The sequence below is a fragment of the Aquila chrysaetos genome, chromosome W (assembly GCF_900496995.4).
Source record: "Aquila chrysaetos chrysaetos chromosome W, bAquChr1.4, whole genome shotgun sequence".
Classification (NCBI taxonomy): Eukaryota; Metazoa; Chordata; class Aves; order Accipitriformes; family Accipitridae; genus Aquila; species Aquila chrysaetos.
In genome coordinates, this window is record NC_054457.1 from 4,869,872 (window position 1) to 4,897,381 (window position 27,510).

Genomic DNA, 27,510 nt, shown 5'->3' on the forward strand with positions numbered 1-27,510 from the left:
AAGAATTGAAGATTGAGGACCAACGGGACGCTGCTGGATCCGTGGTGGTGACCATCCTTGCAACTCCCACCACCGACTGCTTGCTTGATTTCTGCCTTTTCTTCCATTCTATCCTATCATCTCCACTATTTTCCACTTTTGATATTTTTGATAATAAAAGCTTTTTTGAGTATACGGCATTTGACCTCATTTGTGTCTTAATCTCGCTCTTGGGATCATATTGAAACCTTCCCTGACATTGGATCGGGACAGTATGGAATAGTCCTTTGGCCACTTTGGGTCAGCTGCCCTGGCTGTGTCCCCTCCCAACTTCTTGTGCCCCTCTAGCCTTCTGGTTGGCTGGGCATGAGAAGCTGAAAAATCCTTGACTTGAGACTAAACATTACTTAGCAGCAACTGAAAACATCAGTGTTATCAACATTCTTCTCATACCAAACTCAAAAACATAGCACTGTACCAGCTACTAGGAAGACAGTTAACTCTATCCCAGCTGAAACTAGGACAGTGCTGTTGAAGGCAGTGCCTTGTCTGTGGCAGTTTGTGTAACTGGCCATGTCAGTGTCCTGTGTATGTCCTCTGTGTGTGTGTTTCTGGGATATGTGCTTCAGCTTTGCTACTGATTGAACCTGCAGACAGGAAAGTTGCAGCTGTGTCCCTCAGCCTGGGCAGAGACCCTGGGTCCCTGGGCACATCGGGCTGGGCTCCAGCAGCTGGGCCGGAGGGAGTCCTGGGCCAGAGCTGCTGGAGGAGGTGGCCACTCTTAAAATCACATTCTCTACAGCAGTGAACAAGTCTTTCCAACTCAGTGTAACATTTTTTATTATGAGGGAAAATATGGTGCATGTAGAATATTTTTTAAATATTTGAGGTTTCATTTTGCTAGAATATCTTATCTAGGCTCCTTTTCCTATGAAAGGTTGGACCAGATGATCTTTTGAGGTCCCTTCCAACATGGGCTATTCTATGATTCTAAAATAAAAAGTATAGACATCTAATATAAAATATTGAGTATATTCAAAAGAGGGCTGATACTGACTGTGGACAGTTTCTCTTGTTTTGCATGATAAATTAAGCATTTAATAAAGTAACTCATTGCATTTTTATAAAAGATTTTTTTTTTTTCTCTTTTAATGTATTTGTCTTAAACTAAGCTCTCTTATAGAAATGCTCACTGATTCCTGCCCACTCCCTACCATTAGAATACTTGCTTTCCCTTTAAGGCCTTAAGTACTTATACCCAGTGCTTACACATATTGTTTTGTTTGCATATAAAATGGCTGTTTTCCTCCTTCAGTCTGCCTGTTGCTATCACGCGTACTTTGGAGCAGGAAGAGTTGACTAGAGAGCCTAGAAGCAGGTAGCATGCTGAGGCTAGTACAATAATTACAAACTAGTTAAGTGTGCAATTAATTATTCAGTTGACTCAAAAAAAAATCTACCAGTTGTGGAATAGAAAGTCTCTCTTTGCTCAAACATCAAGCCTTTGAAAGCAGATGAAAAGCTCTGCTTTCCTCATAAAATTCTGCTGAAGCCATTTGTGAACAGGGAGATATCAGCCCAAATGGAAAGGCTTAAAATTGGAAATGAAAACTAGCTATGACAAAGCAGAGGACAATAGCTGTGTCTGAGGCAAGGACAAACTTCTGGATTATCCTCTGTAGTTAGTGAGCTGTTGCTGCTTGAGGTAAGAAAACTTTCTAAAACTAAGAAAAAGCACAACTGTTTTAATTATGTAATGTAGGAATCTTTCTTTTGTGAGGCTTCTTGTATGGTTGAGTGCTCTCCTTTGTGAACTAACTTGTGCCTTGGCAGGCTCCAAAGCTGCTGGAACTGTGACACTCAAAATTTTGTTTATGGGCAAAGAGAAAGTACACCTTATATACATAAGTAAAACCAAAAATTTCTTGCTAATGTAATTCAAATCTTGAGAGTCTAATCATTATTAGTCCGGATCTAATTGTTACAGGAAAAGAAAGAATAATGATGTAGTTAAAACTGTAACACACACCCCTCCTAGTTTCTATCCCTTTTCCTGGTGTTATGCTCACTCTTTCACTGCTCTTCTGGGTCCTAAGGTCAGTGGTTTCATTCTGGTGGTGGTGGGGGAATGCTTATGGTGAGTTTTTAGCATCTGGAGTCCATGGCCAGGAGGAATACAATGTTCATGTTGATGGTTTCTTTGTTTTTTTCTTCCTCACTTGAGGATTCACTTGGGATCATGTTTATATGTTTGCTAATATACTTTTACACCTTTCTCTTTGTTGGTGGATGAAACATGCAAGTAACCTTCATGTGTAGCAGCTGACCACACCCCTGTCTTTACTGCATATTGTTATCTGTTAACCAAATTACAAATGCTTGAAGTGTAAGTTATTAACCACACAACTCCTTTTATTGCTTTACTGTATTATCACTGATAGTTTTACAGGGCCTAAAGCCTAGGAAAAGAACAATTCAAAATAATTTCTGAAAGCTTTCCTGCCCCCACCCCCCCAAAACAAAGAATACTTCATGAACTTTCATACATAACACCCACCCACCCCCCAAAAAAAAAAAAAAAAAAACAGACAGTCACCTGTTTGGTAGTTATGCTTGCTTTCCCTTTAAGGTCTTAAATGCTTATACCCAGAAATCTCACTTTGTCAGTGCTGATGTAAAATTCTGCCACAGCCCAAATTAAACAGAAATAGTTTGCAAAAGATTAAAAAACCTGTTAATCACGTAGTTTGACAACCAGAGGAAGCTGTATTACTGTTTGAGCATTACAGAGAGAGATCAGTGTTCATATGTTTGCAACAGAAACAAAGCAATACAAAAGCAGAAAACTTGAGTATACCAAATTTGCAAATAGAAGGTCTTTCAACAAGGAAGAACACTTTTAAAGCTTGAGATAAAATTGCTGTTTCATTCCTTCCACCTTTCCATTTCAAGGCACACACATACGTAGGCACAGTCCCACTTTGCACAGGGTCAGTTTACACTGAAGTTATATATTCAGTAGCTATCCTTATGTTGATGAATGAGATGATGTTCATGTTAAAGCTGAGCAGTAAAATGGTTGGCAAAATAGCTTGTGTAGGCTCAGTTTAAACTTGAGGTTCAGAAAGTAAGTCATCCTCATCAGAAATTGGCAGCTTTGGCAGCTTCTATTTAAACTCCAAAGATAATTTAGAACCCCAATATATTTGGAAGTTTAGTTCTTAACCCTCTGTAGTGTATCAAGCAAGAGAAGTAGCTTTCATTGGCCCCTTCTTGACTTCCATATTATACAATGTGCACAGTGAAAAATTTGATCACTAGGACTATTAGGAAACATTGGAAATGATAGAATAAGCTACTAGACCAATATACAAATATATTTTTACTTCGCATTTGTCTAGTTATTCCACTGTGGGTAAATTTATCCACCAGCATATAAACACTTTAACTTGTTTAGAAGTATATTCAATTGCATCAAGATTTAGATGTATTGCCATTTACCCCATAAATATTGAAGGCCGTTAATAAGACTAATTACCTTTCACACTAAGCAGCTACTAACAATATCACCCATCTCCCTACTGAAATGTAACTGCTGCTTTGAATTCTCTCCAAGTTTCATGGTACTCCATGTTATTCACAAAAAGTTCCATAAATTAATCTATTCCCAGAGACTAAGTGACTTCAAATGTATAAATACCCAAGTGAATAGAGGGGCTTCAAAGGAAGGTAACATTTTTCATAACAGCTTTAGCAAGAATTCATATGTTGCATTGATTATGCCCCAGGACAGGACAGAACGATGGTAATTCAGATGGGCTCCTCTGAAAAGATGCATCAATTTTTTATCACGTTCTAGCCAGATCGTCACAAAAACTTTTGAAAAAGACTGAAATTCACCACCAATTTGAGACTGCATACGAGCTTTTACAACATTCATTGGGAAAAATAAGGATCCCAGCATAGCACCCAACAGCCCTCCACAGATAAAGTCATTGACCAAGTGAGTGCTATAAGAAGTTGCTTCAGGCAGACATTGTTTGATAGGTCCTCGTAGGCCAAAGAAGAGGATGTTACTGCTTCCATTCCGGAGCAGAATAGGCACCAAACCCCGATAATATTCTCTAATCCCATAGACTTTTAGTACCTTGAAAGCCTGGTAAGTGTTTGTAAATTTGTCATGATGTTTGTAGTCCTGAAGCAAAGTCTGGACTCGTTCAAAAGGTGTAAGAAGGGCTTCTGTGGTCCCTGCAAGCACTGCAGCCATGCTGCGAGTTAGAAGTTCAGGTGCACTTGTGTGACTATGGAGCAAGGAGGAGAAATCTTCATACAAGCCAAACATCAGAGCCAGGGTGGTCGTTTTTTGCATTAATGGAGGAAGGATTCCACGATAGAGATTTCGAATTCCATCTTTCTGCAGCTGATGCACTGCATCCTTTGTTTTCAAGCCCATACAACTGTTGTCGAAAGAGGACCTTCTGGATGGGAAAGGTGACTGCTATATTGGTGAAGGCTGCACAATAGCCACAAAGATAATGTTTACCAGAGCTACCCTTTATATGATGGCTGATATCTTGCTTTGAATTTGTTGGGACACAGTCTTGTGAATCCATCTTTTTTTCCCCTTAATATATAACTTAGATTTCTTTTCCTATGTCAAAAAAAGAAAAGAATGTGAACAAAATGGCATGTGACAGCTTTTTTAGTTCACACACACATATCATGCACACTGTTCAACATCCCACTGTTCAACATTTTACATCCTGAAGAAACTTCATTAAATTCAGTGGAACAGTGTGACAAATGCTTCATCTGATAGATGATGCAAAATGCACAATTTTCTACACCAGATCCAAGGACCTGAAAAACTAGCCATTTTTTTTCCTCCCTTTATGTTTTGTTGATTAAAACCAAACTAAATTAAAACAAATAGACATATGAACACCTCCAGTGCCACATTACAGCTGAAACTGTCAGGGAGAAATAGGAAGTTTACACATTAAGTTGCCAGTACAGTATGTCAAGGAATTAAAATGCTGAATGTTCTATTCTAACACTAGTAAGATACAATACAAATTACCAAGGTTTTGGAAAACACACACACACACACTATACATAGCTTAGCATTACAAATTCTGATCATTCCTGCTCATATTCCCCTGTGGCAGACAACAATGAATAATTTAAATAAGAATTTTAATTATCAGCATTAGTTTACTATAGAAAAGTAAAAGAATATAGAAAAGCTAAAGAATACACTGAGCTCTGCTGGAGCTAAGATCCTGAAGGACACAGTGAACAGAGTTTCATTAAATAAAATGGAGAATTAGTCCTTAACAGGCCATACATGATCTGCCACTGTTGCATAATATTGTGCTCTTTAATGTTTGCCAAGGAACAGCACCATAGAAGTGATTTACGAAGATGAAGCATTTATCCTGATATGAAGTTATGACAGTAGTGAGGAATTCACATTGGGGAGCTTGTAGCACTTCATCTATACTAATATATATTGTTCCTAGGATCGACTTAGTTCTATCTGCATATAGTAAAATAGCCACACCCACAACTAAGCTACAGTCTTATCTGGCACCCCACTTTTATATTAAGAGTTATACCAACTCCACTACTGCATTGGGTAAGATTGTCACTCAATAATAAAACATGTAAAACACTGAGGATTCATAAGACTTTTGACAACTAGTCACCAGTTGTGTTGGCAATAGCAACCTGTGGCCAGTATCACTTCTGATTTCTTTTGAGGAAAAAAAATAAGAGATCTAACTCAGTTTTATAAGGTACATATTTCTTTCTATGGAGTAGCTGGATTTATGAAGTAAGGAGCAGTTTAAAAAAATAGCATTACTTTGATAATCCTCATGTAGTTTAAATAAGTTCTCATGCTTATGATTTGAGAACTTGCAATGATCAGGCAATGCAATTTTTCTCAGAAGTGTTTATGACAGACCCTTTGCTTTCAGCTGTAATTTCACAAGGCCTAGCTGTGTCACTGTGCTGGTTTTGGTTGGGATACAGTTAATTTTCTTCATAGTAGCTAGTATGGGGCTATGTTTTGGATTTGTGCTGAAAACAGTGTTGATAATACAGGGATGTTTTCGTTATTGCTGAGCAGTGCTTACACAGTGTCAAGGCCTTTTCTGCTTCTCACCCCACCGCATCAGTGAGTAGGATGGGGGTACACAAGAAGTTGGGAGGGGACACATCTGGGACAGCTGACCCCAACTGACCAAAGGGATATTCCACACCATATGACGTCATGCTCAGCAATAAAAAACTGGGGGAAGAAGAAGGAAGGGGGTACATCCGGAGTTATGGATGTTTTGTCTTCCCAAGTAACCGTTATGTGTGATGGAGCCCTGCTTTCCTGGAGATGGCTGAACACCTGCCTGCCGATGGGAAGTAGTGAATGAATTCCTTGTTTTGCTTTGCTTGCATGCACAGCTTTTGCTTTACCTATTAAACTGTCTTTATCTCAGCCCACGAGTTTTCTCACTTTTACCCTTCTGATTTTTTCCCCCATCCCACTGGGTGGGGGAGTAAGCAAATGGTATTAATTGGCAGGCTCCTGTGCTTGCCATGGGCTTGCTTGCCCTACTGTATATTAGAGTCTAGTGCTCATTAGTGGCTGCTTTTTGCTTTTGTTGCTTGCTGTACTGCTTATCATCTTGCTCTGCTGTGCCTGGGAACATTTTGATAACAGCAATGGCAATGTGCCTGGGCTGGCAGATAGCCAGGGCATCGCTGCTGTTTCTGTGGTGCTGTACTGGACAGGCTGGAACTCCAGTGTGACCTCGAGTCAAAGGGACTGTGGATGAGTCCATGCAGGAGCAGGACACCCAGAAGCATCTGTGGCCGTGGATAAGTCCACACCAGAGCAGGTATATCTCCAAGCATCTGTAGCTGTGGTTATGTCTGTGCTGCAGCAGGTATACCTCTGAAGGGACTGTGGCCCAAGGATAAGTCCATGCTGGAGAAGGTACACCTTGAAGCATCAGTGGCTGTGCACGAGGTCATGCTGGAGCACCTCAAAGTGTGTGGCCATGGACAAGCCCACGACAGAGCAGGTACACCCTTGGAGGGACTGCAGCCATGGGTAAGGCCATGTTGGAGCAGGTTCACTCCTAAAGGAACTGTGGCTGTGGGTAAGGCCACGCTGGAGCAGGTATATCTCTGAAGGCATTGTGGCCCATGGAGAAGGCCACACTGGAACAGGTGCACCTCAAAGCGACTGTGGCTGTGGATAAGTCTATGCTGCAGCAGGTATACCCCTGAAAAGACTGTGGCTCATAGATAAGGCACCATTTGGAGCAGGTACACCCCTAAGGGACTGCAATCTGTGGATAAGTTCAAGCCGGAGCAGGGGCAAGGGGAGGAGTTCATTGTGATGTTAAACCCTATAACCTGGCCCAAAGGGACCAGAGGTGGAGACTGTAATGGAAATACCTTTAAATTGTTGTAACCCATGATTTGAGTTGCATGTTATAGGAATTCCTATAGCAGGAACCACCTGAACCAACAGAGGACAAGCCTTACAAGAAGCAGTGCAAGTGCAGCAGTGACCCGACCCGAGCTGGCTTTGGTGCCCAATAATTCCACGCAACACACCACCTCTCCTGTCCTGAGTGACCACCATAAGAGATGGAACCCGAAGTCATGGACTAAGTGAACTCAATGGACATTTGTGGACATTTTATGGACATTTTAGAGGGGTGGTCAATAGACCACGAGTGGTGGAGTACATGAGCTGCTTCCCAATTAAAGTTTATTACAGGGGAATCAGTTCTCAGAAGTAATAAAAGCTTTGGATCACCTGTGTTCCCAATATGCACAAATTTCTGCAGCCATTATAATAGCAAATTTCTGTGCAGAAGTCCACCCCCCCCGCCCTGAGGTTTCAGAACACAGCACAAGGGGACATAGGTGGTTCTGCTTTTGACAGGTAACGAGATCATCTAGACCAGCGGTTTCCAAACTTTTTTGATCATGCACCCTGTCAGTCAAAAATTTTTGAGCATGCACCCCAAATATATGTATTTATAAATTATACACATGTACTACTGTACTAATATATTATGTGTTATAAAATATGCACAAAAATAGAAATTAAAAAGGATGAGATAAAGATGAAATAAACAATATATTAAAATAATTTTTATTTTATTTATTAACAGTACAAAAATATTTTCTTCCCACACCGCAATGGATTGTCTTGCATACCCGCTTTGGAGACCACTGATCTAGACTGTATTTGTGCTGTCCTTAGAAATCTAGCCAGAGACTGAATAAAAGTCCAGCATATTCCCTGATCCAAGGTCCATCCTTTCAGGTTCCTATCACTTCCATACCATCCTGCAGTATATAACATCTAGTCCTTCTAAGAAGACTAAGAGTTTAACAAATTTACCTGTCTAAATGACTATGGTCTTCAGAATGCCAAGACTTCACCCACTAGATTGAACACACAAAGGAAAGAAAAAAAATTTTGTACCCAACATTCTTTTATATCTCTGTGTTCATAACACTGGTGAAGAGATGTTATGCTATGTGATAAAAAGCTCATCTGCACACCCACAAAGGAGAACAGAAAGAAAATGGCAGGTGGAGGAGCCCAAATAATATCCTGCCCTGGCTCCTCCCAGGCCCATCACAGGAGAGCTATCAGCCCATCAGACTCATCTCCACAAGCCTAGAAGAGCACAGAGGCACAAAGGCAGGTGGGCAACCCAAATTAGGGACTCAGAAACAGACACCCTGTCTGGACCCCTCCCAGGAGAGCCTCATCCCCAGTACCTAGATGCGACATCCATCAAGATGAGTACAGCTAACAGAAGCAGCCAACAGATGCAGCAGTTTGCACAGCAGTCTCTGGGTTCTGCTTTGGGAGCTTCTGAGGACAGGGTCCAGGATCATTGGGGAACTCCTGGGAACCCTCTGAGAAACTTGAGGTTTCCTGCTGCTGCCAAATAAGGACAAGGTAAGGGGAGCCACAAGGGCATGGGCCTGAGAAAGCTCTAGCAGCTTCTAACAAGCATGGTCAGTTGCCCTTGACCCAAGGTGCCTGGAGCCTTTGTTACAGCTACCTGCTCATTAGAGAGGGTCAAAACCCCTTTTAGCTGGTGCTAGGGAGAGGCCTATAAAACAGCCAGGCCTGGAGTACAGCCTCCCAGAGGCAACAGCTGTTACAGAGGGGGATCTTCATCACAGTTCAAACCGGCCTATATGTTTTCAGGTATGGTGGTGACATGCCATAGGGCATATTTCTCAGCAGGTATTAGAGCAGCTGTCCCTGCCAGGGCAGAGGCTTTGACCTAGACAGAGCTTTAGATGGTGGATGCAGCCTTGCAAGTATAGGCTGTAGGGAGTGCCTGGGGCCTTTCCCTGAGGCTGGTAGAGGTGGCCTTCTTTCCTGCAGTCACCAAGTGGAGGAGTTACAGGAGGAAGTCAGCAGGCTGTGCAGCATCACCGATAATCAGAATCTTCTCAGAGACACAACAGCTTCAAGAGCCCTGCACCCCAGCTGCAGTGGAAACACAGGCAAGAGTCTGTCCCTAGCAGAATGGCAAGTGCAACCTCTGGGGAGGGTGAAAAATGAAAGCTGGTGACTTCTGGCAACAAGAGGAAGGCTACCGGCTCCACCCGAAGGCTTGCAACTATGGAACAGATTCACTGCCCTCAAAGCTGAGGAGGAGTTGGGTGTGCTTTCAAGCAAAGCATCTAGGCCAACTGACCCTAAACCATGCAAGATCACCAGGAGGAAGTGGTGAGTGATGGTAGTGGGTGACTCCCTGCTGCAAGGGATGGAGGCACCGATCTGCTGACCTGACCTGTCATATAGAGAGGTTTGTTGCTTGCCAGAGGCCTGGATCTGGGATGCTATGGAGAGACTGCTGAAGCTTGTCCGACCCTTTGACTATTACCCCCTTCTTCAAAAGTGACTACAGAGCTCTGGGGGTGATAATCAGAGGTATGGGGGCCTAGGTGGTGTTCTCCTTGATCCTGTCATTGAGGGGAAAGGGTGTGAGGAGGAGGGGACTGATACTGCATACCAATAACTGCTTGTGGAGCTGGTGTCAGCAACAGGGTTTTAGTTTCTATGACTACAGGTGAGACAAGGGGAGTCAAAAGAATCTCAGTAGACATAATAAAGGGGGACGAAAAATGATGTTTAGCGCTTACATTGTTGAAATTAGCTGACATAGAGACAGTCCTTGATAAGAAGAGCTGGTCCCAAGAACCAGCCAATAAGGTAGAGACAGTTCCTGATAAGAAGCAGGAGCTGGCCCCAAGAGCCAGCTAAGACTGGTCTTGCGGCTTGGGTGAATACCAAGAAATCACTGAGCCTGCGCAAGAAAAAAGGTTACTAGCGGTGACGAAGAGGAGTCATCTATCTTCATCTCTGCGACCACCAGACAACCACCATAAAGAGGCACTGCGCAAGCGCAGTTGAGAGGAGACTATGGAAATGACCTCTCGGAGCTAATTTTAATATGAAGCGGGCACAGGTCATGCATATGTATAGGCTTATTGTGAATATGTAACACTTGACTGTATAAACTTGAAACGAACTGCTGAATCAGGTGCGCACGACTTTGGTGGGACTACCCCCCGTGCTGCCCAGTGCTGAATAAACATACCTACTTTACAATCTCACTGATTGTGGAGTCCGTTTCCCCACGTCAGTTTGGCGAGCCAGCCAGGAGACTCTCTGCTCGGCTGCGGGACCAACTGCAGAGCGGACGCCCCTCGGCGCGCCCTGAGCACTTTCCTTGGAGGAGCCTCCACTGCCAGCCGCTCACCGTGGGAGCAGACAACAACCTCCTGAAGCCGCAAACCAAACGGTATGTTTCACAAAGGGAGCCTGTAAAGGTACAGGCCGGGGCAGCTGGTAAATCGCACAGAGACGTCTGGCGTGCAGCAGAGTCCCCATATGGGAGGAGGGTACCCTGTATGGTAAAAAAGGGGGATTTGCTGACCAATAGAGCGGCCGCCAGTGATCTTGGAGGTTGATCGAGCAAATCCAGGGTGACCGCTGTTTCCCGGTATCGGGAGCCAGGACGGACCTGTCGATGACTGGTATATAAGAGGCAGGAGAAGGGTAAGCGGACCCCCTCGCAATTGCGCTTGGTTTACTTTTGCAGCTGCTGAAAGGTTGTCAACTGGAGCGATGATTGTATGATGTGAATGTTTGGAAGTTTATGTTAAAGATTTTGTGTGGGTGTGTGGAAATTATATGTTGAAATTTATAGGTGTATGTATGTTTGTTAATGTGTGAATGTCTTTACGTCTTAATAGGGGTGATTCCCTGCTTTGTATGTGGGCTTGCAACTGGACTATATAATAATTAGCAATTAGCATCCGGCTTGGGTTTTGCTGAAGTGTAAATCTTGTGGGAGGAGGTGGTACTGTACATCTAGCAGACGGAAACCAGACTGCCTTGAGTGTTTTCCCAAATTGCACACTTCTATGATTGGGAAAGCACTCACTAAGAATCCGAAATAGTGAGATTGGTGTGGAAGGGAAAATTTAATTCCATAAATTTGGGACGTGTGGGAGGAAAACTGGGGGAAGACTATAAAGAAGTGTAAGAAATGATTTGCATGGAAGCTTATTAAAGGAGAAACCAAAATCAAACTTAAGAATCATTAGGAGGAGTATTAAAATGGGAAAAAATCAAGGAGGAGTATTGAGGAAGAGTCCTTTGGGTTGTGTAATTGCCCACTGGAAAGATATTGTTGGGACCGGAGGTACGGAAAGTAAAAAGAACCTTATTAAATACTGCAATCAATGGTGGCCGTTGTATAAGTTAGAAGGTGACGCTAAGTGGCCACTTGATGGGTCAATTGATTATAATACTCTATTACAACTAATGCTGTTTTTAAGGAGAGAAGGAAAATGGGATGAGGTTTCGTATGCAGACATGTTTTTCACCCTCCGAAACCATCCGGAGTGGCAAAGGGACTGTGGAATGGTACCCCCACAGGACCCCATGGTGCTTGCACTTGAGCAAGAAAACAACAAGGAGCTTAGAGGTAAACTGAGGCAGTGCTGTTCGGCATGTAGTATTGGACAAAGATGTACTAAGGCAAATAAAATCCATCAGGTACCAGAACAAGATCTAACTGACTTGTTTAAGCCTCCCCCTCGATCACAGGAACAGGATGCAGACTCGGATAGAACTCCGACCCCCCCAAACAGCCCTGTATCTTCCCGTACTAGGAAGAAAACTACCTCAACAGCTTTACAAGTACCTCTCCGAGAGGCGGTGGGGCCAGATGGTGGGACGATGTTAATCAAAGTACCCTTTTCTACTGCTGACCTAGGGGAATGGAAAATGTTGCAAAAGATTATAGGAGTGATCTGATAGGTGTAACTAAGCATTTCCAGTTTATTGTAAAACAGCATAACCCTGATTGGAAGGATATACAGCTATTATTGGAATATATGACTGAGACAGAGAAACAGCTGATTTTAAAAACAGCAGGGAACCTTGCTGAAGATCATTATAAGATTACAGGAGGGGACATTAAGGAATATTTCCCTCTCCAAGACCCAAAGTGGGATGTTAATAGATCTGCACATATGGAAAGATTGCAGGGGTATCAGGATTGGATTGCAAAAGGAATGGAGAGGGCAATCCCCAAAACTATAAATTGGTCAGCTTTATATGCAGTTAAACAGAGTCCTTCCGAGTCTCCATCTGAATTCCTGGATCGATTGAGGGATGTAATGCGCCGCAGCACACCGCTGGATCCTGGGTCAGAGGTAGGAATACAACAATTAGTCTCCCTGTTTTTGGATCAATCTACAAGGGATATAAGGCACAAACTTCAGAAATTACGGCCTACAGAGAGTAGGAATTTAGAAACGTTATTGGATGAAGCATGGAGAGTATTTAGTAACAGAGAGGAAGGATATAGGCAAGGGCAAAAGAAATTACTGGCTGTTATCCAGGAAGAAAGAGGAAGAGGGCCTAGACGAGACTTGCCCCGACTGGGCAAGGATCAATGTGCTTTGTGTAAGAAATTCGGTCATTGGAAAAAGGAATGCCCAAGGAACAAGGAGGATCAGAGGGCTCAAACAGGAAGAACGGTAGCCCATGTGAACGGAGATTGACGGGAACCTGGGGAATCTACCCTAGCGGATCCACTGGTTATAATTAAGCTAGGGAAAACACAACAAGAGGTAGAATTTTTGGTAGATACAGGAGCAACATACTCGGTTCTGAATCAAGCTTTGATGCCCCTGGGAGATGATTATGTCATGGTGAAAGGAGCGACTGGCCAAAGTGAAAAGGCATATTTTTGTAAACCTTTAGAATATAAATTAGGAAAACAGTGGGGCATTCATAAATTTTTTATATATGCCCAACTCCCCAAAGGCACTTTTGGGAAGGGACTTGTTGGAACAATTGGGAGCAAAAATTGTATTCAAAAAGGGAGAAATTACTCTGGAGGTAAAAGATCAGCAATATGTTCAAATATTGAGCCTAACCTTAACCAGTCTCCCCCTAGAAGGAAGCATTAACGAGGACATCTTAAACCAAGTGTACCTGGGGGTATGGGCTACTGATGCACCTGGAAGAGCAAAAAGTGCTCCACCTGTTGAAGTTAGGATCAAGGAAGGCCAAAAGCTGGTAAGAATTAAACAATATCCCCTAAAGAAGGAAGACAGAGAAGGAATCCAGCCAGTGATAGAAAAATTTTTGCAGTTGGGATTATTAAAAGAGTGTGAGTCTGAATTCAATACCCCTATATTACCTGTTCGGAAGCCTGATGGGTCATATCGGGTGGTCCAAGACTTACGGGCGGTGAATAAGATAACTGAAGATCTTTACCCGGTAGTGGCGAACCCATATACCCTGTTGACCGTATTAACACCTGAATTGACTTGGTTTACTGTTTTAGATTTGAAGGATGCTTTCTTTTGCCTCCCTCTCCATGAGACCAGCCAAAAATTATTTGCATTTGAATGGGAAAACCCCAAGAGTGGTCGAAAGACCCAGCTCACTTGGACGGTGTTGCCACAAGGATTTAAGAATAGTCCTACCATTTTTGGCAATCAGCTTGCGAAAGACTTAGAATCCTGGGAAACCCCGTCTGAGGAGGGGAAGCTGTTGCAGTATGTGGATGATATCCTGATCGCCACCAAAACAGAGAAAGATTGTATGACGTGGTCGGTGAGTCTGTTGAATTTCCTGGGACTCCAGGGGTACCGGGTATCCAAGAAAAAGGCACAGGTAATGCAACACAAAGTGAATTATTTGGGCTATGAAATTAGTGCGGGACAAAGAACTTTGGGACAGGCCCATAAAGAGGCAATATGCCAAACTCAGAGACCTCAGACAGTAAAAGAGTTACGGACTTTTCTGGGAATGACGGGGTGGTGCCGATTGTGGATCTATAATTATGGATTGCTTGTTAAACCACTGTATGCGTTGACAGCCACTGAGCAGAAACACCTTGAGTGGAACAAGGAGACTGAACGAGCCTTTGAGCTATTGAAAAAGGCTTTGATGTAGGCCCCGGCCTTAGGACTCCCAGATGTGAGTACGCCGTTTCTTCTTTACTCCCACGAGAAGCAGGGCATTGCCCTGGGAATATTAGCACAAAACCTGGGTCCGTATCGACGGGCAGTTGCCTACTTCTCTAAGCAGTTAGACACAACTGCAAAAGGTTGGCCTGGATGCCTGCGGGTAGTTGTGGCTGTGATACTGAATATACAGGAAGCCCGAAAGTTTACTCTGGGCCAGAAAATGACTGTTCTGGTGTCTCACACAGTATCAGCAGTACTGGAAGCAAAAGGTGGACATTGGCTCTCTCCGCAAAGATTCCTGAGATATCAAGCTATGTTGATAGAGCAGGATGATGTTGGAGATTGTAGTCACTAACATTGTTAACCCAGCTTCTTTTCTCAGCGGGAACACAGGAGAACCAGTACATCATGACTGTTTGGAAACCATTGAAGCAACATACGCCAGTCGCCCAGACCTGAAAGACAGCCCCATGGAAAATGGGGAAACTTGGTTCACAGACGGAAGCAGTTACGTCCTAAATGGTAATTGACATGCGGGATATGCCGTTACCACTAGCCAAGAGGTAATGGAATCAGGGGCTTTGCCCATGAACACCTCCGCACAGAAGGCAGAAATAATTGCTCTAACCCGCGCCCTGGAGTTGGCCCAGGGCAAAGTTGTGAACATTTATACAGACTCAAAATATGCCTTTGGAGTTGTACATGCACATGGAGCAATTTGGAAGGAGAGAGGACTATTGAATTCCCAAGGGAAAAATATCAAACACGCAGAAGAAATTCTGAAGTTACTGGAAGCTGTCCAACTCCCTAAGAAAGTAGCAATTATGCATATTAAGGCACACCAGAAAGTGAGCTCAGATTTGGAAAAAGGGAACGAGCTGGCGGACAGAGAGGCAAAACAAGTGGCCAAAACAAAGGTAAAAACAGAAGGGGCTTTAATTCCAGATAGGCAGATCTCCCTAGAAGGTAAGCCAGAATACACCAAGGAAGATCAGAAGCTCATTACAGATTTAGAAGGGTCATATAATGAAGAGGGGTGGGCTCATACCCCACAGGGAAAGCTAATCATTCCCTCTTGCTTATTATGGCATTTGATATGGGAGGAGCATAGGAAAAGACATTGGGGAACAGAGGCTCTGTATAATCATTTGATAAGAGAAATTGTGGCTAGAAATTTATACACCACGGTGAGACAGGTGACTCAACAATGCGATCTTTGCCTCCAGACTAATCCTAAGAATACCCCCAAGCCAGAAATGGGCCAGATTGGAAAAGGCAATGGGCCTGGACAACAATGGCAAATTGATTTTACAGAACTTCCAAGAAAAGGGGGGTATCGATATTTATTGGTATTAACTGATACCTTTTCAGATTGGCCAGAAGCATTCCCAACAAGAACGGCTAAAGCTCGGGAGGTAACTAAAATACTGGTACAAGAGATAATACCACGTTTTGGGGTTCCAGCAACCATGTCCTCTGACAGAGGACCACATTTTGTCTCAAAAATAGTACAACAAATTAGCCGCCATTTAGGTATAGATTGGCAGCTTCATACTCCATATCACCCCCAGTCGAGTGGTCAAGTGGAAAAAATGAACCACTTAATCAAACAGCAAATTGTGAAATTAGGACAAGAAGCAAATTTGACATGGCCTCAGTCTCTCCCTTTAGCCCTTCTGCGTATACGAACAAGACCAAGGGCGAAAGAAGGACTGAGCCCCTTTGAAATTCTGTATGGACAACCCTATGGGATACAGAGAGGGATGTCTGTACAAGTGGGGGATGAAATTATGACTTCTTACATGGTAGCATTAGGTAAGCAACTTAATAAAATCAGGAAGCATGTGGTAGGGACTCAAGGGAGAGGTTTGGATGGGCCTGTACATAATATACAACCAGGAGATTATGTGTATATAGTGTCTCTTACAGAAAAAACTCTGGAGCCGCAGTGGGAAGGATCATTTCAAGTATTACTTACCTCCTTCACCGTGATTAGGATCAAGGAACAGAGCACCTGGATCCATCACACTAGGGTGAAGAAGGCACCCAAAGGACAATGGACTTCACAAGAAAAGGGACCTTTGAAGCTCAAATTTGTAAGACATTGATTGTCATGCTCCTGAGTTGGACCTTGCCCAAGGGGCAGGCTTGGGATCGAAATACTTATTTAAATATGACAGAGAGTATCTCAAAAGTACTAAATTTATCAGATTGTTGGGTATGTAATCCCCTTCCTCAGGGGAACATGGAACTCCCCTTTCTAGGAGTCCCAACCACAAATTGGACATCTCTTATTAAAGATGGGCCAGACAGGAATGGATTATGCCTTTATGGAAAGGGAAATACCCAGCGGGGACCCAGCTTTGATCTGGAGGTACCTGACCCTAAAGAGGTCTTAATTACTGGCCGTTGCTTAAATATTACTGATAATATTTGGGGAGACATGGATAATTGTAGCCTTGCGGAAAATCTGGGAACTTTTGATAAAGGAAAATTAGAATGTCTTGGACTGAACTTAACTATCAGTTTCTATTATATCCGGAAACCAAAGAGGGGGCCAGAAAAGAAGGGGCAAGAACAAGATAGAAGGGAGACCACCATTCAGGGATGTATCCAGTATCTGAAGGAAATAGCCATGGTGGAGGTGATCTATAGCAACCAGGTCAATAACCAGGCATCTAAAGACCTGGATGAAATCCGGTGCATGCGGTCCATGTGGTGAAAGTTTGTATAAAGTGCACTGACATCATACGCCAGCACCCTGGTGATAATGAGCTGGACAGACACGGAGGCACCAACTGTGGCTGGATTGGCTAGCCAACTCCAGCAATTCAAAGAGAATCTCTCTTCCTCCCTACAGGCCTGCGTCTCGGCTGTGGAGAGACTGTTCCAACAGTTCCAGCAATTCAAAGACTATATCTTCTTCCTCGCCCATACCGACAAATATCTCACCTATTAAGAGTCAGCCTTTTTCTGCTCAAGGGAAAGGGTACCAGTGGCAGACACCACGTGCCACCCTGTGGTTCTCTCTGCGCAACCACAGGAGGACATGAGGAAGTGGCATGTTGAACATACCTCAAAACTTGGGTATGGGAATTGCAAGAAAAAAAACACAACAGCCAAAAGGCATCCATCCAGGAAATTTACTGCTCCAGTTTCTATGGAGCAGAGTAGAAGTGAAGATCTTACTTCTGAGCCTAATAAAGGGACTTCTGGCTTGCAGTTACAGAAATCAAGTAATGAATACTCTGTCCAGGAATAAAAGGGGCCTGCCTCCAGCCAGGCAGAGGCAAGGTATGACTGGGTTTACTGGACTGTGTGGGTTCGATGGCCTGGCACATCAGACCCACAGGAGTATAAGGCTCTAGTAGACAACGGTGCACATTGTACTCTAATGCCATCACGTTATGAAGGGGCAGAGCCCATTTGTATTTTTGGAGTGACAGGGGGATCCCAACAGCTAAATGTATTGGAGGCTGAAGTAAGCCTAACTGGGAATGAGTGGCATCCTATTGTGACTTGCCCAGAGGCTCTGTGCATCCTTGGCATAGACTACCTCAGGAGAGGGTACTTCAAGGACCCAAAGGGGTACCGATGGGCTTTTGGTATAACTGCCTTGAGTACAAAGAAGATTAAACAGCTGTCTAGCTTGCCTGGTCTTTCAGAGGATCCATCTGTGGTGGGGTTGCTGCAGGCTGAAGAACAGCAGGTGCTGATTGCTACCCTGACAGTGCACAATTTACAATATCACACCAACCGAGACTCCCTGGTTCCCATCCATAAGATGATTTGATGACTGGAGAGCCAAGGAGTGATCAGCAAGACTCTCTCATTCTTTAATAATCCCATACGGCCAGTGAGAAATTCTAATGGAGAGTGGAGGCTAACAGTGGACTGTTGTGGCCTGAATGAAGTTACACTGCTACTGAGTGCTGCCGTACCGGACGTGCTAGAGCTCCAATATGAATCGGAGTCAAAGACAGCCAAGTGGTATGCCACAACTGATATTGCTAATGCATTTTTCTTGATCCCTTTGGCAGCAGAGTGCAGGCCACAGTTTGCTTTTACTTGGAGGGGCATCCAGTACACCTGGAATCGACTGCCCCAGGGGTGGAAGCGCAGCCCCACCATTTGCCATGGACTAATCCAGACTGCACTGGAAAAAGGTGAAGCTCCGGAACACCTGCAATACATTGATGACATCATCGTATGGGGCAACACAGTAGCAGAAGTGTTTGAGAAAGGGAAGAAAATAATCCAAATCCTTCTGAAAGCCGGTTTTGCCATAAAAGAAAGTAAGGTCAAGGGACCTGCACAGGAGATCCAGTTTTTAGGAATAAAATGGCAAGATGGACGTCGTCAGATCCCAATGGACGTGGTCAACAAAATAGCAGCTATGTCCCCACCGACTAATAAAAAGGAAACACAGGCCTTCTTAGGTGTTGTGGGTTTTTGGAGAATGCATATTCCAGGTTATAGTCTGATCGTAAGCCCTCTTTATTGAATGACCCAGAAGAAGAATGGCTTCGAATAGGGCCCTGAACAGTGACAGACCTTTGAACAAATTAAATGGGGGAGAGTTCCTGTGATAGCCCTTGGGCCAGTCCAGACAGGTCAAGATGTGAAAAAAGTGCTTTACACCGTAGCTAGGGACCATGGCCCTACCTGGAGCCTCTGGCAGAAAGCACCTGGAGAGACTCAAGGTCCACCTCTAGGGTTTTGGAGCTGGAGATACAGAAGATCTGAGGCCCGCTACACTCCAACTGAAAGAGAAATATTAGCAGCATATGAAGGGGTTTGAGCCTCTTCAGAAGTAGTTGGTACTGAAGCACAGCTCCTCTTGACACCACGATTGCCTGTGCTGGGCTGGATGTTCAAAGGGAGGGTCTCCTCTACACATCATGCAACTGATGCCATGTGGAGTAAGTGGGTCACACTGAACATGCAATGAGCTTGAATAGGAAACCCCAAATGCCCAGGAATTTTGGAAGTGATCATGGACTGTTGTCCTGGTTTCAGCTGGGATAGAGTTAATTGTCTTCCTAGTAGCTGGTACGGTGCTATGTTTTGAGTTCAGTATGCGAAGAATGTTGATAACACTGATGTTTTCAGTTGTTGCTAAGTAGTGTTTAGACTAATATCAAGGATTTTTCAGCTTCTCATGCCCAGCCAGCGAGAAAGCTGGAGGGGCACAAGAAGTTGGCACAGGACAGAGCCAGGGCAGCTGACCCAAAGTGGCCAACGGGGTATTCCATACCATGTGACGTCCCATCTAGTATATAAACTGGGGGGAGTGGGGGCAGGGGATCGCCGCTTGGGGACTAGCTGGGTGTCAATCGGCGGGTGGTGAGCAATTGCACTGTGCATCATTTGTACATTCCAATCCTTTCATTATTGCTGTTGTCATTTTATTAGTGTTATCATTATTAGTTTCTTCTTTTCTGTTCTATTAAACCGTTCTTATCTCAACACACGAGTTTTACTTCTTTTCCCGATTTTCTCCCCCATCCCACTGGGTGGGGGGGAAGTGAGTGAGCGGCTGCGTGGTGCTTAGTTGCTGGCTGGGGTTAAACCACAACAACTGTCCAGAAGGCAGAAACTTCGGAGTGTTGCCAGAGGAGGTGACTCATGCTGAAGAGGCCCCACTGTATAACAAATTAACAGAAAATGAGAAGCAACATGCCCTGTTTACTGATGTCTGGCTTTAGATGTTGCTGAATGAGAAAAATGGCCAGTACTCTATCTCTATCCTGACTCATGGATGGTGGCAAATGCCCTGTGGGGGTGGTTACAGCAATGGAAGCAGAGCAACTGGCAGCATAGAGGTAAACCCATCTGGGCTGCTGCGCTGTGGCAAGATATTGCTTCCTGGTTAGAGAACCTGGTTGTAGAAGTACGTAGATGCTCATGTACCCAAGAGTCGGGCCACTGAAGAACATCAAAACAACCAACAGGTAGACAAGGTTGCTAAGATTGAAGTGTCTCAGGTGGACCTGGACTGGGAACGTAAGGGTGAGGTATTCATAGCTCGATGGGCCCATGACATATCAGGACATTTAGGAAGGGATGCAACATACAAAGTGGCTCATGATCGAGGGGTGGACTTGACTATTGATGCCATTGCACACATCCATGAATGTCAAACATGTGCCATAATCAAACAAGCCAAGCAGCTAAAGCCTTTTTGGTATACAGGACGATGGCTGAAATATCAGTATGGGGAAGCCTGGCAGATTGATTACATCACACTACCATGAACCCAGCATGGCAAGAACCACATACTTACAATAGTGGAAGTGACTACTGGATGGTTGGAAACATACCCTGTGATCCATGACACTGCCCGAAACACTATCTTGGGCCTTGAAAAGCAAGTGCGACACGGCACCCCAGAAAGAATTGAGTCAGACAATGGGACTCATTTCCAAAACAACCCCATAGACACCTGGGCCAAGGAGCATGGCATTGACTGGGTGTATCATGCACCAGCCTCCAGGAAAACTGAATGATACAATGGACTGTTAAAGACTACACTGAGAGCAATGGGTGCTGGGACATTCAGGCACTGGGATACAAATTTAGCAGAAGCCACTTGGCTAGTTAACACTAGAGGATCTGCCAATTGACTTGGCCCTGCCCAATTGAAACCCCTATGTACTGTGAAAGGAGATAAGGTCCCCATAGTACACCTAAGGAACTGGCTGGGAAAGTCTGGGTTACTCCTTCCTCGGGAAAAGGCAAACTCATTCATGTGATCACTTTTGCTCAAGGACCTGGGTGCGCTCGGTGGGTAATGCGGAAGGATGGGGAATTCTGATATGTACCTCAAGGAGCTTTAATCTTGGGCGAAAATAACCCATGATTTGAGTTGTATGATGCTATTGCTGTATGATGCCAGTGTTACATGATGCTGTATGTCACCACTACTGTGGCTGCCATATGTCAAAGGTATTATAACAGGACTCACCTGAACCAATGAACACTGAATCTCGTGAGGAACCAGGCAAGTGCAGTGGTGACACAACTTAAGGTGGCTTCAGTGTGCAACAATCCAACACAACACACCATCTCTTCTTTCCTGAGTGACCCCCATAACAGATGGAGCCCAAAGTCATGGACTAAATTCATTAAACGGATATTTTATCATCATTTTATGAACTTTTTAGAGGGCTGGCCCATAGACTAAGGGAATGATACCAGTGTATATATCAAAGGATGGGAAGGGGGGGGGGGGTGGTTAATGATGATGTATTGGATAGCATGGGACCTGAGCATGACACAAATGGTATGGAATAAGGGGTGGAGAATGTACTGGTTTTGGCTAGGATGGAGTTAATTTTCTTCATAGTAGCTTGTATGGTGCTAGAGAAGAGAAGAGAGCAGTTCAGTGGGAAGGGACCTACAACAATCATCTAGTCCAACTGACTGACCACTTCAGGGCTGACCAAAACTTAAAGCATGTTATTAAGGGCATTGTCCAAATGCCTCTTAAACACTGACAGGCATAGGACATCGACCACCTCTCTAGGAAGCCTGTTCCAGTGTTTGACCACCCTCTCAGTAAAGAAATGCTTCCTAATGTCTAGTCTGAACCTCCCCTGACACAGCTTTGATCCATTCCCGCATGTCCTATCACTGGATACCAGGGAGAAGAGATCAGCACCTCCCTCTCCACTGCCCCTCCTCAGGAAGCTGTAGAGAGCAATGAGGTCGCCCCTCAGTCTCCTTCTCTCCAAGCTAGACAAACCCAGAGTCCTTAGCTGCTCCTCATAAGACATGCCTTCCAGCCCTTTCACCAGCTTTGTTGCCCTCCTCTGGATGCATTCAAGTACCTTCACAACCTTTTTAAATTGTGGGGCTCAGAACTGCACACAATACTCAAGGTGAGGCTGCACCAATGCTAAATACAGCGGGATAATCACCTCTTTTGGCTGGCTGGTTATACTGTGTTTGATGCATCCCAGGATGCGGTTTGCCCTCTTGGCTGCCAGGGCCCACTGCTGACTCCTATTGAGCCTACTGCCAACCAGCACCCCCAGATCCCTTTCTGCAGGGCTGCTCTCCAGCCACTCCTCTCCCAGTCTATAGTTGTGGCCGGCATTACTCTGTCCCAGGTGCAGAATCCAGCATTTCTTCTTGCTAAATTTCATGTCACTGATGATTGCCCAATGCTCCAATCTATCTAGATCCCTCTGCAAGGCCTCTTGTCTCTCAAGAGAGTCAACAGCACCTCCCAGTTTAGTATCAGCAGCAAACTTGCTAAGGGTGCATTCAAATCCTGCATCCAGATAATTGATAAATGTATTGAACCGAACTGGCCCTAGAATTGAGCCCTGAGGAACACTGCTGGTGACTGGTCACCAGCCAGATGTAGCCCCATTTGTTATCTAAGCAAGTAGAGGGTTAAAACTTGATGAAGAATTTAGTGAAGTTAGATGTTGCACATACTAAGAAAACCAAATATGTACACAGTCTCTAGGATCAGGATGACTGTCCTTGAGGTTCTCAGAAGCGATGAGTTAGAGAACTTCTAATCAGGAGTTGGCTATCCTCGAAGAAGAAACATCCTGGAAAATATGTCAACTATAGATATTCTAATTATCATGTTTATACTTAATTTTGGATAGTTAGCTAAACTGCGTCCTTAAGTGAACTACCCTCTGTGGAATAATTGCTGGAGGTGATATGACACACACACACACCCCTTGAGATAAGGTAAACCTCCAGGGTGGAATGCAGTGGATATGCAAGGAATCTGTTCCATGATAATTCCCTAAGCAACATAACCTGCAACCTTAGATGTTAGTAACACCAGGGGATCTTGGTAGGCTGACTCTAAGAGAAATAACACAGAGGATGGAGCAGAGTGGAAACACCGTGGCCAGGCTCTGTGATATCATCGCAGGGATAGAAACTGGATGGTACTATGGAACTGATAAACCACATAGTTGTTACCCTGAGCCAGCCCTGAACCAGCAGTTTTTCATTTTCTGTCAAAATCATGTCCTCTGGGTGAACTTTGCTTATTATAATCTCATTATAATACCAAAACACACCTCCATCCCAAAAGGCTACCTGCCTTCAAGGTGCGACCAACCCCCACTGAGCATGCGCTCTGAATTTTTTCTAGCATATACCTTTAAAAGCAAAGCAAGAGAACTTTATACCAATCAAAGTAAAAGTATGTATGACTAGAGTCACTCAAGCTCCACCTAAATAGGAAAAATAGGATAAAAGGTCCAAAGAGAGGGGGACCATGAGGGAAGATACCATCGTGGACAAGTCAGGAGGACATCGCTGACTTCTGGGATCAGTCAATGGGCTGAACCTCTCTTCCCCCCCATAGGGATGCCTATTGGGTAAGATTCGAACACTCAGTCATACCGAGTGCTTCCCTGGGAAACTTAGAAATCTCTATAGAGCTCTTTTCCTTCATAATTTAATGCACTTGTAGTCGACTGTATTATTATTTGCACATGCTTTACAGACAGTGTATTTATCACTGGCAATCCAAAAGAACCTGTACTGTTGCTTTAATAAACTGCGCTGATCGTTAATCTAGTCATGATAGTTCGTTAACGCAACCAAACTCTCTAAGTCTGGTAATCCTAGTGCGTTGAACGTGGCTAAGCCGAGAGTGCAGTATGCTATTAAGTGCATCCGTCATCGTGATAGTTCAACATATTGAATGCGACCAGACTTATAGCGTTGAATTGGACATCACTCAGAAATTAAACCTAGCCACCCCCAGCCCCTCTGACATCTGAGGATAAGCTGGAACGCAAGGGGATTTATTTTCTGCCAAACTTTACTCTTTAATGCAACAGCAGGACCCTCATTATAATACTAAAAATCACACCCACTGGGCAGGAGACCCCGGCCCAGGCAGAGACCCTTACTCATAGACCATGCATAGTAAGAATAAAGATTGTGTAATCATATGCAAATTACTAACCAATTGGTATTAGAGGGAAGTCTGTGGAAACCTACCAACTGATAACAGTGTATATAAAAGGAACTCTGGAGAACACCGAGGTATGCTAGCTTTGTGGAGTTACCACCTAGCACCCAAACTTGCGCAACTTTGTAATACACAATATCTCATCTCTGAGTGTGAGATTGGCTCATTGCACACTGGGTACTGAAACCCACTTTTGGGACAACAGTTTTGGTGACCCAGATGGGACATCGTTGAGAAGCCTTGCCCGGATCATCTTGCCGCAATCAGCAGGGAGTAGCGGACCGCTTGGACTCCAGCGTGCACCAAACTGATTTTCGGGGACTCCGACGGCTCCTCTCCCTGCTGGGCGGTAAGCGACACAAAGGTGCAATGCTGAAATCAAGATATTGTTGAATAGGGGGTCTGGTAAGAGGGGCAATTTGTCATTTGATATTTTGTATTTGGTTAACGACGGGAGACATCCCTCGTTTTGTATTTGGTTTGGTATCTGTTGTGTAACGTTACACTCATTTGGATTTTGAATACTTCTGTGTAAGTCATTCCCTTAGAAGGACTGCAGCAGGAGATTAAGATATACAAGTAGGTGCCTAATACACAGTTTCTTAAAAAACAATATGGGATCTGGCCCCTCTACCGAGATACCCCCTTGTTATCCCTTGGGATGCATCCTAAAACATTGGGATAAGTTTGGAGGGGATCCCCTAACGAAAGAAAAAGTGAAACGATCTTGTAATCAATGGTGGCTGATGTATAAATTAGATGATCAAGAAGTGTGACCTGAGAATGGATCCATAAATTATAATACTATACTACAATTAATGTTGTTTTGTAGAAGGTTGGATAAATGGGATGAAGTTCTATATGTTGATATATTTTTCTCTTTATGAAATAATCATTAAGTCCGAAAGAAGTGTCATTTGATGAATAATAATGCTAATGGCATGTATGTGTTAGCTGATAATGGAAAGAAAAAGCAAAGGTGTTGTTCTGCATGTGATATAGGGAAAGGATGTATTAGTAAAAGTGAAGAAGAGGATGTTCAAATGTTGGTGGCAAAACCCAATGAGAGAGAGCAGGATCTTGAAAGCAAGAGTGATAGCAGTAGCATTAAAATTAAAAAAAGAAAAGAAATATTATATCCAGGGATCGGATACCTTTAGCCTGATCTCAGGGAGAACCTGATCTCAACAAAAGCCAGTTATTCAAGCTCCTTTGCATCAAGCAGTAGGACCAGAAGGGTTACCTGTGTTTGTACATGTCCCATTTACTACATCAGATTTATTAAATTGGAAGGAGTCAGTAGGGTCATTATCGGGATCATCCTGAAAAGATGCATAGGTTGGGACAAACTATTGTAATGAATCATAACCCCACATGGGGAGATATGCAGACATTGTTAAATACCCTATTTACTCCAGAAGAGAAAAGGTTAGTATTAGAGAAATCTAAGGAAGAAAATGAAAGGCAAAATTCGAAGGACGATCCTGCTAGATTCATGCCAAAAACAGACCCTGGCTGGGATCCCAATACTACTACAGGAAGGATAATGATTAAACAATATCAACAATTGATTCTCTGTGGGATACAGCATGGAGTCCCTAGGCAAAAGAATATTTCTAAATTATATGGGGTACAACAAGGGATAGATGAAAATCCCTCAGCATTCTATGAGAGATTGTGTGAAACAGCTAGGAAATGGACAGATTTAAATCCAGAGGAAGAAAATAGCAAGATGATGTTTAATATGCTGTTTATCGGGCAGTCAGCCCCCGACATCTGAAAGAAGTTACAGAAGGTTGATGGGACTGAAGGAATGTCAATTTCACAATTAATACAGATAGCATACAAAGTGTATAATAATAGGGAAGAGGTAGAAAAGAAAGAGAGGCAAAAAGAAAAACAAAAAGATAGGAAGCTACAGGCCGCTTTACTAGCTGCTGCTATAGCAGGTGCTTCATGTCAGGGGAGAGGGCAAGGAAGAGGAGGAAACTTTAGAGGAAACATGACCCGAGGAAGAGGCAGAAGTTGTGGTCCCCAAATTACGGATAACCAGATTGGACCAAATCAGTGTGCTTATTGTAAAAAAGAAGGACATTGGAAAAATGCATGCCCAAAATTGGGAGGACAGGGGACACAACTACCTGCAAATGGGGGGTCAGATACCTGAAGCTGATTTATTGCTGATGGGAAAATATGATTCTAAATGAAGGGGACCGGGGGTGAATTTAACAATCTCCCCAGCAGATCCCCTGGTTCCAGTACAGCTGGGGAATGAGACTGTAAAATTCTTAGTAGATGCAGGAGCAACGTATTCTGTAGTAACTAGTTGTAGGGGACCTTTGAGTAAATTTTATATGCCGGTTGTTGGGGCCACGGGAAAGCGAGAGGTAAAGCCTTTTTTACAGCCAATGGAATGTAAAATTGGAAACAAAGTATTAACACATGAGTTTATATGCCAGAATGCCCCGTACCTCTTTTAGGTCGTGGGAGCACAAATAACCTTTTTTGGAAATACTATCCAAATGCATATCCCACAAGATAACACATGGAAAGTCAAGCTTTGTTACAGGAGAAAAACATCGAGGAAACACAAATACCTGATGTTGTATTGAATGCTGTAATCCCATTAGTATGGACCACCAAGGTACCTGGGAAAGCAAGGAATGCAGAGCCCGTGAGAGTGGAATTGAAACCTAATGCCAAGCCAGTAAGAAAGAAACAGTATCCCATGAAGTTAGAAGCAAGTTTTGGGTTAGAGAGTTTAATAAACAATTTCCTGCAGTGTGGACTTTTACAGGAATGCCAGTCTGAATTTAACACTCCAATATTACCAGTAAAGAAGCCCCGGTCCCAGGAATACCGATTAGTGCAAGACCTAAGGGCAATGAATCAAATTGTGCTTGATATCCACCTGGTGGTACCAAATCCCCACACTTTGTTATCTGCTATTCCTGAGAATAACATTTATTTTACAGTATTGGATTTAAAGGATGCCTTCTTTTGCATTCTGCTGGAAG

At 43.8% G+C, this 27,510-nt stretch overlaps 1 protein-coding gene across 1 annotated transcript; it reads right to left on the bottom strand.

The window, feature by feature from the left end:
• Window positions 1-431: 431 nt before the first annotated feature.
• On the bottom strand, window positions 432-27,510 carry LOC121232405 (mitochondrial nicotinamide adenine dinucleotide transporter SLC25A51-like). The gene is given in 3 exon segments (XM_041121247.1): window positions 432-4,429; window positions 4,431-4,630; window positions 27,091-27,510. Coding segments are annotated over 2 exon segments (873 nt in total). The 5' UTR covers window positions 4,593-4,630; window positions 27,091-27,510; the 3' UTR covers window positions 432-3,718.